Raw genomic sequence first — 20,805 nt, 5'->3', positions numbered from 1 at the left:
AAATTCTTAAACTACATGGATAGATAGCAATAAAATGTTTAATAATCTGTATAGTACCATATCACAGAAAACCAAAAGTTAACAATTTTTATAGCTATGTACAATAACATGAATAAATTTCACAAACATAATATTGAATGTAGAATAGCCAGATGAAGAATAACACAGACTGTATTTACAATTACACATATATATGTGTTACAAAATGAGGCAAAAATGTTTAGGCACACCTGCTTTCTATTAAAACTTAAGAAAAGCTTGGAAAATGTAGGGTTATAAAGAACATGATTGTGGGTAGACAGCATAAGAAGTACTTATGAAATGTTGACAAGGCATACTGTTTTAGCTGTGTAGTAGTTGTATGAGTGGTTACTGTGTAATAAAATATTGAGCTATAGCAGTCAGGAGAGTGAAAATAATTTTAGAAAATATTTTGGAGATAGAATCAATAGGTCAATGGTAGTATAGCTAAGAGGGTTGAGTCAAGGATGACCTCCAATTTCAGAAATTGAATTACTAAATGGATAGCAATGTCATCACTGACTCAGACAACACCACAAGAGGAACAGTTTGGATGGGTGTGAGATCATAAGTTTAATCTGAAGTGGTAAAATTTGAGATAGGCATAGAACATCCAACTAGAAATGTCAAGTAGGTAATTGGATGTTTAGTTTTAGAAGTCAAAAAAGTGATCTAACTTAGTTATTTTCAGGTATATGAGATATAAATTTTGGAGTCTGAGATATGTAGATCGCAATTTTTTAAAAATAAATATGGCTGGCATTATTTTACAAATAAGAAAACAAAGGCTCAGATTGGATCAATTACTTGCAGAGAAGGACAACTAATTTGGACTCTGCTCTGCTGATATTTAATTTAGTCCCTTTCCATCATATAAATTCTAAATGTACAGAACATACTATAACATTATAAAGGAACATGCTTTGTGACCCCACCACCTACCCCAGGTAAGTCATAAGCACATCAACTCTAAATGACTGCATCCAGGAAATATTCAAAGTTAAAGGAAATTACCTATCTTTCTACTAATGAGAATGCACATTATGGGACTGTCTTTAATCAGAGAAAGTCAAATTATAGAATATGGACAATTGACGTATTCAATTTGATTATTTACATGAATCTGACTAACCAAATATTTCTAAATGTCTTTTTCCATGTCCTCACTTCATGCTGAATAAATACGTACTAATATGGACAACTTCAATGTGAAATGTCAAAATGTTGTCTTCCTTGTTCACCAGGAACCATAACAACATAGTAGTTAAAATTACATTAGTTAAATTAAGAGCTTTAAGCAGAATCTGCCATGGCTAATAACAAAGTTCCTCTTTTAAGCGGCCAAAAATTAAAAGATATTTGTAAACAGCTCTGACACTGGGGTTAAAAATTATGGATTAGGATCCTAGTTTTACCAACTTCTGAATATATGGCACTGGGTAAATGTGTCTAAATTACACTAAATCATTGAAAGTACTGAGAGGTATGTTACAATTTTAAATGTATCCCTAAGTAGAATATTTTACACTCTACATTTTAAAAATGATAATTACACAAATTGGGAGAAGAAAATGCACACTTTGTTAGTTCATTTTAGGTACGCTTAAAATAACTTTTACATCTCAATTTGCTTTCATCAGCAATCAGTCAATATGTAGGTCATGCCTACATGAATACTTTTCTTCTCACTCACAATTATTAACATAATTGGCTTATTAGGAGTCAATAAATAATAAATATATCTTTTAAAATAAGCTATTAAAATAATACAAAGTATAAATATAAGTAAGTTGCTTTCATAACACAATTGGTTCATGTTTGCTTAGTTATTTAGGTTGACCAGCAGTTATTTTAATTAGCTTCTGAATTTAGTCAGCATCAAAGATGGTTAACTAAATATTTCATTGGTTATAGTACTATCTGAAAACGATATTAAAAGAATAATTATAACATTGTTTATCTCACATTACTTAGCAGTAGTAGTTAGAATTTAGAATTAGGAAATGATTATAGTATGCCAGGTTCTAGGCTAAGCACTTCACATTTATTATCTCAATTAACCCTCACAGGAAACTTACGTGGTAGGGAGAGTTATTATTTCCACTTTTCATTTGGAGAAATAGACGTTAGTAAATCATACGTAGAAATGTAGTTGTCTTCCCAGCATCACACAGATGAGAATCACATGCTATTTAAAGCCGGATGCACCAAACGTCCATCTGTGAGCTGGTAGAGCTGGCCATTAGTTTTAGAAGGTTTAGATTATTTACAGTGAATCAATAATATTGGTGACTATAGGAAGAAAATTGTCTTTGTAACCTGATACACACACGTCTACTGCAAGAGAAGACAGTAGACTGCAGTGTTACTAAGTTTATGCTGATGTGAACTTTCTTCCTTTTTTGTACCACATAAAGAGTTAGTGGAGGGGGGTGACCTAGTAATTCGGGCTCAAGGTCAAACAGCTTTGTAACATTTGTAAAATTAATCACACAGTTCAGTTCACTGACTCATCCCTGTAACTCCCTTTCCCACATACTGCCCCTAACACGAGGAGTGGTTGGAGTAGCCACAGATGTTTCTGGCATCAGAGAAAGAGGTAGAGGGTATTGCAGAGGTAAATTGACTGTGACACTACTAGAACTGAAGTTTTGGGCTGCTTACTTGCAGAGGTGCCTTCCCAGACCCTATACATAACTATGTATTCAAAGTTATAACTGTTTCCGCTTTTCTTTAAAGATACGAGTATTTCAGAAAACCACATCAAGTGGGCTAGTAAGTTAACTATACATAGAAGTGATTGCATATAAAAATATACACTATTAAAACAAGTTAAATTAAATGTATCCCCAAATCAGAACAGAGACAATTCATAAAACAGCAAGAGAAAAATATCTAGTCACATAGAAGGGAACCCCCATCAGATGGACAGTAGATTTCTAAGCAGAAACCTGACAGTCCAGGAGAGAATGAAAAGATATATTTAAAGTGCTGAAAGAAAAAAAAAAACAAAAAACAAAAGCAAACAAACAAAAAACCTGCCAACCAAGAATGAAATACTAAGCAATGTTATTCCTCATAAATGAAGGACAAATGCAGTCTTTTCTAGACTAGCAAAAACCGAATAAATTTGTCACCACTAGACTAGCCCCACAAGAAATGCTAAGGGAGTTCTATACCTGAAAGTGTAAGGACAATATTTACCATCATGAAAATACAAAAGCATAAATCACTGGTAGAGCAAACACATAAATGAGGAAAATAAAGGGGTCAATATTACCACTACAGAAAGCCATCAAATTACAACAATAAGCAATTAAGAAAGAACGAAAGAAAAAAGTCAAAGAACAAATAATGTACAAAACAACCAGAAAATAATGAACAAAAGACAGAAATAAGTGTTAACATATCAAGATTAATCTTGAATAGAAACAGATTCAATTTTCCTCTTAAAAGACACAGACTGACTGAATAGCTTTTTTTAAATGATGCAAATATATGCTACCTAACAGAAACTTACTTCACTAGTAAATACACATACAGACTGAAAATAAAGGGATAGAAAAAGATATCCCAAGCATATCAAAACCAAGAATAAGCAACAACAAAAGTGCAGGCCAATATCCCTAAAAAACATAGATACAAAAATTAAAAAAAAAAAAAAACTAGCAAACTAAATCAAACAGAGCATCAAAAAGATAATACAATATGATTAAGTGGCATTTATTCCAGAGATTCAAGGATGGTTCAACATATGCAAATCAATAAACATGATACATCACATTGACAGCATAAAGGAGAAAATTTATATGATCATCTCAATAGATCCAGAAAAAGCATTGATAAAATTCAATATCCCTTCATGACAAAAAAAAAAAAAAAAAAAAAAAATCCAAAAGCTAGACATAGAAGGAACATACCTAATATAATAAGGCAATATATGACAGACTCTCAGCTAACATCATATTGAATGGGGAGAAGCTGAAAACATTTCCTCTAAGAACCAGAATAATACAAGGATGCCCACTTTTACCACTCCTATTCAATATAGTACTGGAGATCCTACCCAGAACAATCAGGCAAGAGAACAATATAAAAGGCAACAAATTGAAAAACGGTAAGTCAAATTACCCCTCTTTGCAGATGACATGATCATATATTCAGAAAACCCTATAGACTCTACTAGAAAACACTTAGATCTGATAAATATATCCAGTAAAGTTGCAGAATACAAAATCAACATACAAAAATCAACAGTGTTTCTATCACCAATAATGAACTAGTGCAAAAAGAAATCAAGGATTCAATCCCATCTTCAATAGTTACAAAAAAAAAAAAAAACCTAGGAATTAATGTAACCAAGGTGGTGAAAGACTGCTACAGAAAAGCTGCAAAACACTGATGAAAGAAACCAAAGAGGATACAAAAATCAAATGGGAAGACATTCCATGTTAATGGGTTAGAATAATTAATACTGTTAAATTGGCCATATTACCCAAAGCCATCTACAGATTCAATGTAATCCATATCAAAAGAGGAATGCATTTTTCACAGAAATAGAAAAAGCAATCTTTAAATGCATATGAGGCCAGGCACAGTTGCTCATGCCTCTAATCCCAGCACTTTAGAAGGCTGAGGCGAACAGATCACTTGAGGTCAAGAGTTCAAGACCAGCCTGACCAACATGGTGAAACCCTTTGTCTACTAAAAATATAAAAATTAGCTAGGCGTAGTAGCTCGTGCCTGTTGTCCCAGCTACTTGGGAGGTGGAGGCATAAGAATCACTTGAACCTGGGAGGCAGAGGTTGCAGCGAGCCAAGATCATGCCACTGCACTCCAGCCTCAGCACCAGGTGAGACTCTGTCTAAAACAAAACAAAACAAAATGAAAAAAAAAAATGCATATGTAACCTGAAAAGAGCCTAAATAGACAAAGAAAAAAGAGCAAAACTGAAGGCATCACATTATCTGACTTCAACATATATTATAAGGCTATAGTCACAAAAACAGCATGCATGGTATTATTACAAAAATAGACACACATAGCCCAAGGAAGCAAAATGGAGCACCCAAAAATATATCCACAAATTTATAGCCAATTGATTTCCAACAAAGTTGCCAAGAACATGCATTGGGTAAAAGGTACTGTCTTCAATAAATGGTGCTGGAAAAAACTAGATATCCATATGCAGAAGAATGTAATGAGACTTCTGTCTCTCACTACATACATAAAAAAATTCAAAATGGATTAAGGACCTATTTGTAAGATCTGAAACTATAAAACTACTACAAGAAAACATAAGAGAAACACTCCAGGACATTGGGCTAAGCAAAGATTTCATATCAAATACCTCCAAAGCACAGACAACAAAACCAAAAATAGACAAACGGGACTGCATTAAAAAAGCTTTCTACACAGCAAAGGAAACAGTCAACAAAATGAAGAGACAACCTGTTGAATGGGAGAAAATATTTGCAAACAATTCATCTGACAAGGCTTAATATCCAGAATATATAATGAACTCAAAAAACTCAATAGCAAAAAAGTAAATTAATTAATTTTATAAAATAAAAATTTAATTAACAAGTGAGCACAGAACTGGAAAGGATATTTCTCAATAGATGACACACAAATGTCCAACAAGTATATGAAGAAATGCTCAATATCATTAATCATCAGGGAAGTGCAAATTAAAACCAAATGAGACATTATCTTACCCTGGTTAGAATAAGTATTATCAAGTAGTGAAAAAATAAAAGATCCCGGTAAAGATGCAGAGAAAATAGAACTCTTACACACTCATGGTGAAAATGTAAATTAGTATAGTGATATGGTTTGGAATTATGTCTCCATCCAATTCTCAGGTTCAGTTGTTATCCCTAATGTTGGAGGTGGGGCCTGGTGAGAGGTGATTGGATCATAGGCGAGGTTCCTCATGAATGATTTAGCACCATCCCCTGAGTACTGTTCTTATAATAGTGAGTGAGTGAGTTATTGTGAGATCTGGTTGTTTAAATGTGTGTAGCACCTCCCTCATCTCTTTCTCCTGCTCCAGTCATGTAAAAAGTGCCTTCTTCCCCTTTGCCTTCCACCATGATTGTAAGTTTCCTGAAGCCTCCGCAGAAGCAGAAGCCACCATGCTTTCTATGTAGCATGCAGAACTGTGAGCCAATTAAACATCTTTTCTTTATAAATGACCCAGTCTCAGGTATTTCTTTATAGCAGTGCAGGAACAGATTAATACATACAGCCATTATGAAAAACAGTATAAGGGTTTCCAAAAAAAGTAGAAGTAGAACAATCATATAATCCAGAAATTTCACTACTGGGAATTTATCCAAAAGCAATGAAATTATTATATCAGAGGGATTCCCATGTTTGTTGTAGCACTATTCACAGTAGCAAAGATAAGGAATCAACTTAAATGTCCATCAATGGACGAATGAATAAAGAAAATGTGATATATAAACACAATGGAATACCACTTGTCCATAAAAAAAACAATGAAATCCAGGCATGTGCAGCAACATGGACAGAACTGGACCTCATTAAATTAAGTGAAATAAGCCAGGCACAGAAAGACAAATATCATATGTTCTTGCTTATAAGTGGAAGCTTTATTTTATGGAGGTAGAGAGTAGAATGATATTTACCAGATGCTAGGAAGGGTGTGAGTGGTTGGGAGTCAGGGATAAAGAGAAGTTGACTAATATGTAGAAACATACAGTTAGATTGAAGGAATAACTTCTAATGTGTGGAAGCAGAGTAGGGTAGCTATAGTTAACAATGAATTGTATAATTCAAACTAGCTAGAATATAGGACTTGAAATGTTTCTAACACATAGAAATGGTCAATACTCAGGATGATGGATACCCTAAATACCGTGACTTGACCATAACATATTCTCTACGTGTAACAAGATATCACATGTACCCCATAAATATGTACAAATATTATGTATCAATAAAATATTTCTAAAGTTTCCATATTAACCTCTTGATATTTATTTATTGGTAGGCTTGTATATTCTGTCTCTTCCACTAAAATGTAATCTCTATGAGGGCAGGAAATTTGTTTTGTTCATTGCTATAGCCCATCTCAGAAATAATATTAGATATGTCTTAATTATTAAAAAATGAATGAACATGTGTCAGAATATTGATAGGTAAAGCAGCCAGAAGGAGTAAGACTTCTCCTAACCTGTAGAACTCAACAATAGTAAGATTATACTAGCATATTTAAACAATAAGTGGTTTATTCAAAAGAGCTTATCATGAATGCTGAGAAAAGAGTGTTTACTCAATTTTTCTGGGACTGAGTGAAATCATAGTCTATTTTGGAGTACAGAATAAAGTGTTATAGTCTTTATTGCAAGACCAATGCAGTCGTGAGAGATGTTTTACACAATTCTTAGTATGACATCATTAAAACTTTCAGTTCTCTTAATTTCCTTGGACTGATTCAATACCAAACAGGCAGGTCGTATATTCCAATGTAAGACAGCTGTCATGGAGATCATATGCTACTCATATCCAGTTTTTCAATAGAGATTTCACATAGTAGATTGGATCAGAATTTCCAATTATGACTTATTCTCTTTTATGTAGTTTTGCCACAGGAAAAATTATGATAATCGTATGTGCTTTGAGTAATTTCAGTCGTGGTGACAGTAATATCTCATTGCAAGTTAATAAATTGACATTATGGTTGCCTTTCCACTCTCTATGAATAAATTCTCTGAGACTTCAAAGAAGAGCACAAAGTCTAGGTTGCCTTTTCCTGACAGCATTCCGTTTCACCATTTTTATCTTAGAGTTCGATTAATTCCTGCTAAGGAAATCAAAATATTCATTTTGTCTTCAGCAGAGTATAAAGTAATTATATCTAAATTATTTCACCTAAAAATCATGGAAAACAATGTCAACACTGCATTTTTATAGATGAGGAAAGGCCAGCAATACATGTTAAATTTTTCAAGGTTGAAGGGACAATAAGTACTTTAGTCATTCACTCAACAATTTATTGATAATCTGCTATAAAGCATACACTGATCATTTTTGGGAGACTCCAATGACTAAAACAGCATTAATTTTTTTATTATACTTTAAGTTTTAGGGTACATGTGCACAATATGCAGGTTTGTTACATATGTATATGCATGCCATGTTGGTGTCCTGCACCCATTAACTCGTCATTTGTATTAGTTATATCTCCTAATGCTATCCCTCCCCACTCCTCCCACCCCATGACAGGCCCCCGTATGTGATGTTCCCTTCCTATGTCCAAGTGTTCTCATTGCTCAGTTCCCACCTATGAGTGAGAACATGCGGTGCTTGGTTTTCTGTCCTTGCAATAGTTTGCTGAGAATGATGGTTTCCATCTTCCTCATGTCCCTACAAAGGACATGAACTCATCCTTTTTTATGACTGCATAGTATTCCATGATGTATATGTGCCACATTTTCTTAATCCATTCTATCATTGATGGACATTTGGGTTGGTTCCAAGTCTTTGCTACTGTGAATAGTGCCACAATAAACATACATGTGCATGTGTCTTTATAGCAACATGATTTATAACCCCTTGGGTATATACCCAGTAATGGGATGGCTGGGTCAAATGATATTTCTAGTTCTAGATGCTTGAGGAATTGCCACACTGTCTTCCACAATGGCTGAACTAGTTTACAGTCCCACCAACAGTGTAAAAGTGTTCCTATTTCTCTACATCCTCTCTAGCACCTGTTGTTTCCTGACTTTTTAATGATCACCATTCTAACTGGTGTGAGTTGGTATCTCATTGTGGTTTTGATTTGCATTTCTCTGGTGGCCAGTGATGATGAGCATTTTTTCATGTGCCTGTTGGCTGCGTAAATGTCTTCTTTTGAGAAGTGTCTGTTCATATCCTTTGCCCACTTTTTTGTGGGGTTGTTTGATTTTTTTTCTTGTAAATTTGTTTAAGTTCTTTGTAGATTCTGGATATTAGCCCTTTGTCAGATGGGTAGATTGCAAAAAATTTTCTCCCATTCTGTAGGTTGCCTGTTCACTCTGATGGTAGTAGTTTCTTTTGCTGTGCAGAAGCTCTTTGGCTTAATTAGATCCCATTTGTCCATTTTGGCTTTTGTTGCCATTGCTTTTGGTGTTTTAGACATGAAGTCCTTGCCCACGCCTATGTCCTGAATGCTATTGCCTAGGTTTTCTTCTAGGGTTTTTATGGTTTTATTTCTAACATTTAAGTCTTTAATCCATCTTGAATTAATTTTTGTATAAGGCATAAGGAAGGGTTCCAGTTTCAGCTCTCTACATATGGCTAACCAGTTTTCCCAGCACCATTTATTAAATAGGGAATCCTATCCCCATTTCTCATTTTTGTCAGGTTTGTCAAAGATCAGATGGTTGTAAATGTGTAGTATTATTTCTGAGGGCTCAAACAGCATTTATTTTCTAGCTAAGGAAGACACATGTAACTATATACTAAAAAAGAAGGTAATATGTGCTTTGAGGAAAAGAATAGAAGAGAGTGAGTGTATTCTGGAGGTTCGATGGTGGTCAGTGTAAGCATGTTCGAAAAAAAGGCATTCGAGTCTTGAAGCAGAGACTTGAAGAAGGTAAGGATGTTAGCTCTTTGAGTATTTGAAGAAACGTGTTCCAGGAAAGGAAATATCAAGTTCACAGATGTCAGTGTAAGATATTATCTGGCATGTTTCAGAAACAAAGGGGATAGTAAGGATATCAAATAAATGAAGAAGAATGCTAAGAAATAAAAGTCAGATGGTCAAGGTATGTCACTCATATGCTTTTATAGGCCGTTGTCAGTTAGCTTTTACTCTGGGTGAAATGAGGAGCTACTGAAGGGTGTTGAACAGAGTGACATAATCAAGCTTATGTTTTAAAAAGATCTTTCTGGTATAAAAATAGACACATAGATCAATGAAACAGAATAGAAAGCCGAGAAATAAAGCCACATACCTACAGCCAACTGATCTTCCACAAAGTCAAGGAAAACATACACTGGAGAAAGGACACTGTATTCAATAAATGGTGCTGAGAAAACTGGATTGTCATATGCATAATAATGAAACTGGACCCCTATCTTTACCATATACAAACATTAACTCAAGACGGATTAGAGACTTAAATGTAAGGCCTAAAAATATATTTAAAAAAAAAACTAGAACAAAAACTGACAAAAACTCTTTTGGACATTATCCTTGGCAAGTAATTCATGACTGAGACCTCAAATACAAATGCAACAAAAATAAAAATAGAGAGAATTTAAGTAAACTAAAAAGCTTGTGCACAGCAAAATAAGGAATCAACAGAGTGAACAGACAACCTGCAGGGCAGGAGAAAATATCTGCAAACTATGTTTCCAACAAAGGGCTAATATCCAGAATCTTCATGGAACTCAACTTAACAACAACAAAATAGCTCATTATAAAGTGGGCAAAGAACATAAAAAGACTTTTTTTTTTTTTTTCAAAAGAAGACACACAAACAGCCAACAAATACATGAATAAATGCTCAGTATCACTAATCAGAGAAATGCAAATTGAACCAATAAGAAATCACCTTACACCAGTCAGAATGTTTATTATTATTAGCCAACAGGCCAGGCGCGGTGGCTCATGCCTGTAATCCCAGAACTCTGGGAGGCCAAGGCAGGCAGATCACTTGAGGTCAGGAGTTCAAAACCAGTCTGGCCAACATGACGAAACCTCATCTCCACTAAAAATGCAAAACTTAGTAGGGCGTGGTGGCATGTGCCTGTAATCACAGCTACTCAGGAGGCTGAGGCAGGAGAATTTCTTGAACCCAGGAGGTCGAGGCTGCAGCGAGCTGAAATCATGTCACTGCATTTTCAGCCTGAGTGACAGAGTGAGATTCTGTCTCAAAAAATAAATATATATAAAAAAAGTAAATAAATAAAAAATAAACAAACAAAGTCAGCAAATAGCAGATCTTAGTGAGGATGCAGAGAAAAGGGAATGCTTATATACTCTTGGTAAGAATGTAAATTAGTACAAACTCTGTGGAAAATGATATCAAGATTTATCAGAGAACTAAAAATAGAACTACCATTTGATTTAGCAATACCACTACTGAGTACCTACTCGAAGAAAAATAAATCATCACAGCAAAAAGGTACCTACACTTGTATGTTTATTGCAGCACTATTCACAATAGCAATGACATGGAATCAAACTAAGTGTCCATAAAAGAAAGACTGTATAAAGAAAGTGTAACATATATTTGACATATCTATATGTCACATGAATAGATATATATCACACACACACCCACACACATATATATATGCCATGAAATACTACTAAACCATAAAAAATAAAGAAATCATGTCTTCCGCAGCAACATGGATGACATGCAACTGGAGACAATTATCCTATGTGAAATAACTCAAATATAAATTCAAATATCATATGCTCTCACTTGTGAGAGCTAAATATTGTGTACACATGAACACAGAGTGTAATAATAGATATTGAAGACTCCAAAAGGTGGGATGGTCGAGGGGTGTGAGGGATTAAAAATTACTTAATGGAGACAAGGTACAATATTCAGGTGATGGCTACACTAAAAGACCAGACTTCACCACTATACCGTATATCCATGAAACAAAACTGCATTATTACCCCTCAATCTATAAATAAATAAATAAAGGCAAAACCAAAACAAAACAAAAAAACTCTGTTATAGTGAAAATAAGCTGCAAAGTGAGGCAAGAGTAGAAACAAAGATCTAAAATAGTAATCTAGGCTGGGGATTCTTCTGGCTCAGATCAAGATGGTAGCAGTAGAGGTAGTGAGAATAGATGAATGTTGTACATATCTGGAAGTAGAGTCAATAAGACCTCCTGATCATATATTGTGTGGCAAAAGAAAAAAATCAAGAAATAGTCAAAGGTTTTAGGCATGAGAACCAACCCAGAATGATGAGATTACCATAGAGATAAGGAAGGCTGGCCAGGCACAGTGGCTCACATCTGTAATCTCAGCACTTTGGGAAACCAAGGCAGGTGGATCATGAGGTCAAGAGATTGAGACCATCCTGGCCAACATGGTGAAACCCCATCTCCACTAAAAATACAAAAATTAGCTGGATGTGGTGGTACGTGCCTGTAGTCCCAGCTACTTGGGAGGTTGAGGCAGGAGAATCACTTGAACCTGGGAGGCAGAGGGTACAGTGAGTTGAGATCATGCCACTGCCCTCCAGCCTGGCAACAGAGCAAGACTCCATCAAAAAAAAAAAAAAAAAAAAAAAAGAAAGAAAAGCAAGTAAGCAAGCAAGCAAGAAAGAAAGAAAGACAGAAAGAAAGAGACAGAGAAAGAAAGGCTGTAGAAGAAAAAGAATTTTTTTTTTTTTTTGTAGAAAGAACCAGAGGTCAGCTTTGAACAGGGGAATTTAGGAATGTCTATTAGGCATCTAAATGGAGAAGCTGAGTTGGAAGCTGGAGATATAAGTATGAAATTCAAGAGAGAAATATAAGATGGAAAAATAAATTTTGGAGTTGTAACATATACATTATACACAAGGCCATGACACTGAAGACAATCACCAATGAAGGGAATGTGGAGAGAGACAATAAGAAGACCAAACGCTGAGTCTCAGGGGGACTTCAATATCTAGGTAAACAGGAAGAACCAGACAGTGTCAGAAAAGCTGTTACAGAGGTTAGAGGAAAATCAGGAGAGTATGATATGCTGTATGCCAAGTGAAAAAAGTGGATGAAATCCAAGAGTGGTAGAACATATCAAATGCTGCTGGTAAGTTAAAATGGAGATAATTGATATTGTCATTGGACTAGTCACTAAAGAGTCAAGGTAACCCTCATAAAAACAATTTCAGTAGAGGGCTGAGATGAAAACACGACTAGAGTTGATTGAAGAAAGTAGTAGAAAGGGAATTAGAGTTTGGTGGTACATTCAGCTCTGAGTAGCTTTATAGCAAAGCAGTGGAGAAATATGAAAGGCACTAGTAGAAGAAGTGGGGTCAAAAATGAATTTTTAATTTTTCTTAATATTTAGAGTATAAAAAACACCATTTTTATGATGATGAGAAGTGATTCATAAAAAGAAAAGATTGTTTTGAGCAAGATTTTTGATTTGGACATGGGGATGGAATCTACTGAATGGAAATGGCAGTACTGGCTTATGTAGGAGCATTGGCAGTTCACCTAAGTTAACAAGTGGCAAGGCTGAGTGTGGACTCAGAGTGGTGGGTAGCTTTAGAAGTATCTTCTGGATGGTAGTCTTTAAAATTTGTCTTCTGGTTGTTTCCATTATCTAAGTAAAGTAGAAAGCAAGGTTATCAGTGAAGATAAGAGAAGTTGGTGATTTTAGGGGAGTGAGAAACTGAGTAGTCTATGACCTGGATATGTATTCCAGGGCACCATTAAAAGCCTATTTAAGATCAAGCATAATACATTTAAAGTGAGACCAGGTTTCATGGTCATACTCAGCTGCTCCAGTGCAATTTCATAAAAGGTTTAGGTTTAATTTGGGTGGTGCTTAGCTTACTATATCAAATGAGAGAGTTAACGGGTCTGAAATTATGTGACCATAGAAATCTAACTTAGATAACAGGGGGAAAAAAAATGACAGTGAAGTTGCTCATGCATTCTTTGTATTCCACAAATGTTTTGATCATTCCTAATAAACATGCGCTGTGCGAGGTCCTGTAGGAAAGAAATTCAAAACAAAGCAGGCATGTTTCCTGACATCATGGAACCTACTTTTTGTATGGGAAGATGAACAAAAAATTAATAAAACTTTTAATTCAGAATTGAATAAATATGATTAAGAAAACAAGCTGTGTGCTGATATAGGAAATGCACTTGTATGTTTTGCATTTGTATGTGTGTATGTGTGTGTATGTATGCTTATGTGTGTGTTTATGTGGTAAGCAGTTAATTTAGATAAGATGATCAGAGACCTCTCTGAGGAGATGTATGCAAACTGAGACCTGAAGAATGAGTAAGAACTTGTTCTGTAAAGAGCAGAAGGAAGGTGTTTAAGGTACAGGAGAGTATCTTGACAAAACCCAAAGGCAAAGAAGAGGTTGCTTGGCATATTTAAAGAACTAATGGGAGTCCAGTGTGGTTGGTGCACAGCAAGCAAGAGGGTGTTACAGGATCCATTTGGAAAGAAAATAAGGAGCCAGGATGAAGGCAGAATTCAATATCCAATCTAATTAGTTTCATACGAATTATTTTTCTATCCTATCACATTCAAACATTCCAGAGTCATTAATAAATATAATTATTCAAGTTTAGTTTATAGGCCTTGATTTCCTTCAAGACTTATACTGGAGCACTTATTCTGCCAAGTAGTAATATCCTCCCTTCTCCAGACCCTTCAGTAAGTATCCATTCAGTGTTGCTCTGTAGACCATGGCTCTGTGGTTTGCTCTCTAGAATAATTGGATACATTAATCTATGCAAATATATAAATGACTCCTAATGGTTCTGGGCATTAACTCTCCCCTAAGCATTTACATTTTAACAAGAATTTTCTAGTGACACAAAGGAGTGACTCTATTAGTGTACATTTTAGACACAGAACAGGCCATTTTAGTGTAATTCAAACACAGTATTTTTCTAAATTCACAGCTTAAGAAGTATTTTGTTTTTCTACAAGAGATATTGAAAAATGTATACTTAATGTGGTACATTTGTTCCATGCTGGTCTAACAGCCGTTGAGCATGAGGCTATCTGCAGATGACCTGTCTATATTGTTGATGTACTTTGCTGCTTGTATAAAGTCCTTATTTTTTCAAGCTTCCCAAATCATTCAGGAACACTTAACTCTATATATAGCATTTTATTCTTTTTTTGTAGAATTTGTTACAGTTCTTACCAATTGCTCAGAAATAATATAAATCTTTCAGTTGAGTGTATTATGCAGTTTTCATGGTTTGTAAGTGAAATTGGAAGTCTAAAACACTAAAAGAGGAAAAGCATTCTCAGTTGAGTCAATTACAAGAGGATGTGTTCCTTGAAAATAGAATATGTAAGTATAGTTGGAAACTTGTTGGTCTTGTGAGTTTCTGGGCACTGTGAGAACCAAATAAATGGATGGGCAAATTAGGTAATAAAGTAATAACCGATTGCTCAGTTGTTAAAGTCTAAAGCAACCCTAAGAAAAAATTGGTTAGGTCCTTAAGGCCAGTTTTTTTGTAACTAAATTGTGTTCTGTATTAATGTAATGACCTTAAGTCATCTTAAGGCAATGAGACAAAAAAGAAAAAAAGAAAGAAAAATTGGACTCTAGACAAAGAGATATGATCAGCTCTCAAAGATGATGAAATAAAAGTAGGCAAAGAAACTCAATGAAAAAGGAATTCTTGCCTATCATTGTGCACCTTTGACTCCTTTGCTTTGAACAATGCCTGAAACATAAATATTTGTTAAGGAACTAATATTGAATAAAGAGGAAGGATTAGGAGAGCAGAGGAGTAAGATGAGAAAAAAATAAAGACTGATTGGCATTAGCACAATGCTTTTAATTTGTCACGAAAATTTTCTTTTGCTAATCATTTTAGGTCAAGAAATAGTAATTAACAAACAGAGAATTTTTATAAAAGACTGCTAGAACACCTTTGATTAGTATTAGTTTAGTTGCTCACCAGGACTCTAAAGTTACTATAGCAATATCTAAAAATGATTAATGCTTTCCTAGAAATGTATTTGCTTATTAATTTTCCATTTAATGAATATTTTATAGCATCTGCTATGTGTTTAACATTCTGTTTAGGTCCGGGATACACTAGTAATAACATATTGGGCGTTTTTAACCTTTATGATACTTTAATTTGACAGATAATTATCTAAACAATTATTTAATTTCTTAGAGATTAGTGATATTAAAACTATTCAAGATTCTAAAAGAATGTATAAAGGAAAGGTTTATTTCTGGGAAGTCAAAAGGGGCACTCTTGAGGAAGCAATATTTAAATTTAAGTTTAACAGAAAACAATGAGTGAATAAAGCAAAGATGTAGGTGAAAAAGTGAAGAGCATTCTGGGTAAAATATGGGTGAAAATGCCCTAAGAGAGAAAAGGGCTTGACTAGTCTGTGGATCTAAAATAAGGTGGATGTGGTTAATGCCCAATAAAGAAGTGGCAAGTGTGGAAACTGAAGACATAAATAATAGCAAGACCATGAGAGTCTTCACTTTGTTCTTAGAATTTGTTTATGCTAAAAATAATACAACACTAGGGACCATCAAACAGAGATTACAGTAGTCCAAATTTAAATTTTTCAAGATATTTTTTGGTTCTGTGTAGAAACCAATTTTAAAACAAGTCCAAATTGGAGATGGGTGTGGCTTAGAAAAACATCGCAGAAAAGGTTATAGAGAGATGGGAACAGTTTTAAAACCTGTGATAAAGGTAGAAACAACAGAATTGTGTGAGTGGTTTAATGTAGAAGTTTAAATAGGTATCATGAATTATTCATGGGTTTCTGGCATGAGATGCTGGTGGGTGGGGTGCTTTACCATGAGAAAGAGTCCTGGAAAAAATAAACATCTACTACAGAAAATCAGCTATTAGTTAAAGTTGAGGCATGTTTAGATTTTCTGCCTTGGAACAATCAAGTGGAAAAGTTAAGCAGGCTGTCAGTAATATTCATCTTTCTCTCACAGAAGAGTATAAGACTGTAGGTATCTAAACCCTTAGCCAGGCCTGCAAGATCTTCAAAGATCTGGTGCCTGGTAATGTATTTAGCTCTCGCTTTCCATCCTACATATCATGCCATTTACACTACCCTTGGGCTTCTGGTTCCCAAAATGCCCCAGCTCTGTCACTTGTTGTGCTGTCTTGTCTCGGTGCCTATACTTTTTGTTTTAGCAATCCCTCCTCTTCACTGGCCTAATACCTATGCATCTTTCAAAAATAAGTTTAGAGCAGAGAGTATCTGCTCTAACCTGTCAAACAAAATTATGACAGGCAATTATTTTGAACTGAACTCCTGCCCTGGGCCTAACACATGAGACCAAACCAAAATGAAGTCACTCACGCTAGATGCCACAAAACCAAACTGAAATTTCAAGCTAGCAAATAGACCTGTGAACAGACCAATCCTTTCTGAAAGCAAGAGATTCCATTCTATCTGAATCCGTGTAATAAAGAAGTCTTCTCTGTTTTAACCCTTTCAAAAACAGTAATGTGAAGTAACCTGATGTTAACCAATCAGCTTTTCCTTTCTATTGTTATAAATTCATTGGTTACTGATGTTGAAATTGTTGCCAATAAATAAGGGAAACAATTACTCCTTGGGAAGAACAGTGATATCAAATATTGTATCTAACTGTTTTCAGTGATAAAGGGATCTCACGTTTTCAGAATTGAGGTATATTTGAAAGAAGAATAACTCTAAGCTGAATATAAAGGAGAAAATAAAGCCATATATATCCCTCAAATATTTCAGAGAAAAGGCTATTTAAAAGCCTCAATCAGTAGGGTAACAAACAGATCTAGAGAAGGATCGAAAAATATTTATTTCCTATCTCAATTGTGAAAAAAGTATCTTTGATAGGTGTTAGCTTTTATAATTTGTATGACTTTCAAACTGTACTAATATGAATTTCCTCTTGAGAGGTCATTAAGTCAGCCACACTGAGTTATAGTTATGTAGCAGAAGTAGGTGAAAGGTAAATTATTTTGGACATTTACCTTCTGCAAGCAGGATACCAATGGAAAATTGTTAACCAATATTCCCACTAGAAAGGCCAAGAAATGAAATGATGGGAAAATCGAATCAAAAGTAATAAAGTACTCTATGTTTCCATTTTCAAGCTTCTTCCTCTAAAGCTGTTTTATTTATAGCCAGATAAAGGTATGATTTTAGCTATCTGTTAGTACTGAATGTCCAGGTATCTTAATCTCAAGTGATAGATGTGCCTCATGGATAACTAAAGGAGGCATCATCATATACTTCTTACTTCTTCTTTTTGAAGGAGTCATTTATGATTTATTCACATCTACTGCCCTATTCAAGCTGTTAGATGTGACAGGCTGGTGAACAAGAGGCTGGTTTTTGAGACACCAATACATACAAAGTTTAAAGAACAACAGAAAATAATAAACAACTGAGTGAATTTCTGATTTCATAAATTATATATTATATTATTGAATTTTCCAACAAGATAAAAGATTCAGAGATTTTCCCAAAGATTATGCCTCTTCTGTAACTTACAGTGTGTGGTATGAAGCTATTGGCATTCTAGAATTTCTAAGATATTTAGAAAATTGACTTAGAGAATTATCAAGCAACTGTTGCAGCTAATCACTTCTAAAACTTTGCAAAGTAGTTACTTTCTCTTTAGAAACAAACCTCAACTTAGTGAGGAAGTCCTTTCCAGTTACCACATACTAATTGCATGTATTTAAATATAATCAATTTACTTCAACTGATGAGGTGGTCTTAATAAACAATCAGACATTTAAAAATAAGTATGTTTTATATTTGTCAGCAATGGTATGCAAGCTAATATTCTGGGGCCTTTCAGGGAAGAATACAGGAGTATAATTTACAGGATGATATTGAATATATCAAGTTAGATCTTGAATTAAAATTTCTTGATGAGCATAATAGAAACTAGATGATCTTACCCATGGGTGGGGTGAAGATAAGAGATATTCAGACTGAGGGAACAAATAGGGTAAGTAATGGGGAGTGGTTAAAGGAGCTCACCATCCAGACAACCAGTCAGCCATGAGGCTATATGCCCCCATCTCCGGGAAATAATGCTTGATGTGTTTTTAATACCAGTGTGTTTCTAAGCAAAGAGTACTACAGTGGACTCTGCTTGAAAATTTCCAGCCAATTCTTTAAAGTAGGTTTTTGAATCAGTAAAGCAATTTTAAAGACATCTTTTGTGCTTTGAAATAGGAAGAAAACGTGTTCCCCAATGCAAAGCGTCTACAGTATATTATGACAGAAAGACAATTGGGTAGGAGGAATAAAACATGAGTGGTGTTTTGGCTCTAGCAATATTTTTACACCTTAAACGTCAGTTTCCTAACCTTCAAGATGAGAATGATGGATAATGTTATGTCTATATCTAACATTCCAAATGCACCATTAACATGGTTAAATAACTCTGCAGTAGAAAATTCAGAGACTGACAGAAGGGAGTAAATGACCAAATACATATATACTCACATCAACTTTACTATCCAGAGTACAATTTTATTATCCAGAGAAACTTCTCAAATCAGATAGCTATCCATTATTAGATACTGAAATCACTTAATGGATTCCAACCACCATTTACCAGAAAGAAATAAAATAGAACAGATAATACTAGGCTACCCGGCGAGAAGTAAGGACAAATATTGTCTCTTGAAGCTTCTGTTGTGGTAGTGAGAGACAGGACTAGCTGGATTTCCTAGGCCGACTAAGAATCCCTAAGCCTAGCTGGGAAGGTGACAGCATTCACCTTTAAACATGGGGCTTGCAACTTAGCCCACACCCAACCAATCAGAGAGCTCACTAAAATGCTAATTAGGCAAAAACAGGAGGTAAAGAAATAGTCAATCATCTATTGCCTGAGAGCACAGTGGGAGGGACAAGGATTGGGATATAAACTCAGGCATTCAAGCTGGCAAAGGCAACCCCCTTTGGGTCCCCTCCCCTTAGATGGGAGCTCTGTCTTCACTCTATTTCACTCTATTAAATCTTGCAACTACACTCTTCTGGTCCATGTTTTGTTAAGGCTAGAGCTGAACTTTCATTCGCCATCCACCACTACTGTTTGCGGAGGTCACAGACCTGCCTCTGATTTTCATCCCTCCGGATCCAGCAGAGTGTCCGCGGTACTCCTGATCCAGTGAGGCACCCATTGCCACTCCCGATGGGGCTAAAGGCTTGCCATTGTTCCTATGCTGCTAAGTGCCTCAGTTCGTCCTAATCGAGCTGAACACTAGTCACTGGGTTCCACGGTTCTCTTCCATGACCCACAGCTTCTAATAGAGCTATAACACTCACGGCATAGCCCAAGATTCTATTTCTTGGAATCTGTGAGGCCAAGAACCCCAGATCAGAGAACGCGAGGCTTGCCACCATCTTGGAAGTGGCCCACTTGTATTTTGGAAGCAGCCTGCCACCATCTTGAGAGCTCTGGGAGCAAGGACCCCCTGGTAACAGTACGTTACGTATTATAGATTTATGTGTATGTGTTCTGGGTAATAGAGTAAATTATAATTATTTTCCATCAACATTGCTAATATTTTCAAGCCATTAGTAACAGTGTCTTTATTTGAGCTTACATAGAAAAGAGGTTTCTACTTACCTATAGTGGGGTCATGATAATCAGGAAACTGATGACTAATAAACTGCATTGTCATTGCTGAAAGAAAGAAAAACGCATTTTGTTTAATAAAAATTCACCAATTAATCAATAAGTTATTTACCAACATAGTTCACGAATCTTTTAAAAGGTTCTGGTGAATAAGTTAGTTATGTGAGTGACTAATTTAATTTCACACAAAATGAAAACAGTAAGACAAAGTTCTAGAGGGAAAAATGTGTCAGATAATGCCAGATACTTCTCTGAAATAAATATGTACAAATTTTAAGTGTATTTCAATAAAAATGGTATTAGAGTAAAAACAAAGAAGCTCTTGACATAATGAAGACATAAACCAGTTACAGAATTGCTCTTGACCTGCTCTGGTTAAACAGTTGGTAATGATATGTAAGTCCCTTTCACCAAAGAATCTGTACATTCTTTGGAACTCTTAAGTTTTTCATCTTAAAAG

At 35.1% G+C, this 20,805-nt stretch overlaps 1 protein-coding gene across 6 annotated transcripts in view; it reads right to left on the bottom strand.

Moving 5' to 3' along the window:
* The window catches only part of RIT2 (Ras like without CAAX 2), a 436,154-nt gene that overhangs the window by 277,248 nt on the left and 138,101 nt on the right, over positions 1-20,805 (bottom strand). For all 6 annotated transcript variants that reach the window (XM_065533894.1, XM_005586822.4, XM_045378244.3 and 3 more), the window contains exon 2: positions 20,337-20,393. In XM_065533894.1, coding sequence (XP_065389966.1) covers positions 20,337-20,391 — 55 coding nt within the window. In that variant the 5' untranslated portion in view covers positions 20,392-20,393. The remainder of the gene's footprint in view (positions 1-20,336; positions 20,394-20,805) is intronic.

Source organism: Macaca fascicularis, chromosome 18, assembly GCF_037993035.2.
Source record: "Macaca fascicularis isolate 582-1 chromosome 18, T2T-MFA8v1.1".
In the NCBI taxonomy this organism is placed as follows: Eukaryota; Metazoa; Chordata; class Mammalia; order Primates; family Cercopithecidae; genus Macaca; species Macaca fascicularis.
The sequence above is the reverse complement of the archived record's forward strand: the minus strand, read 5'-3'. Positions and strand labels throughout refer to the sequence as shown.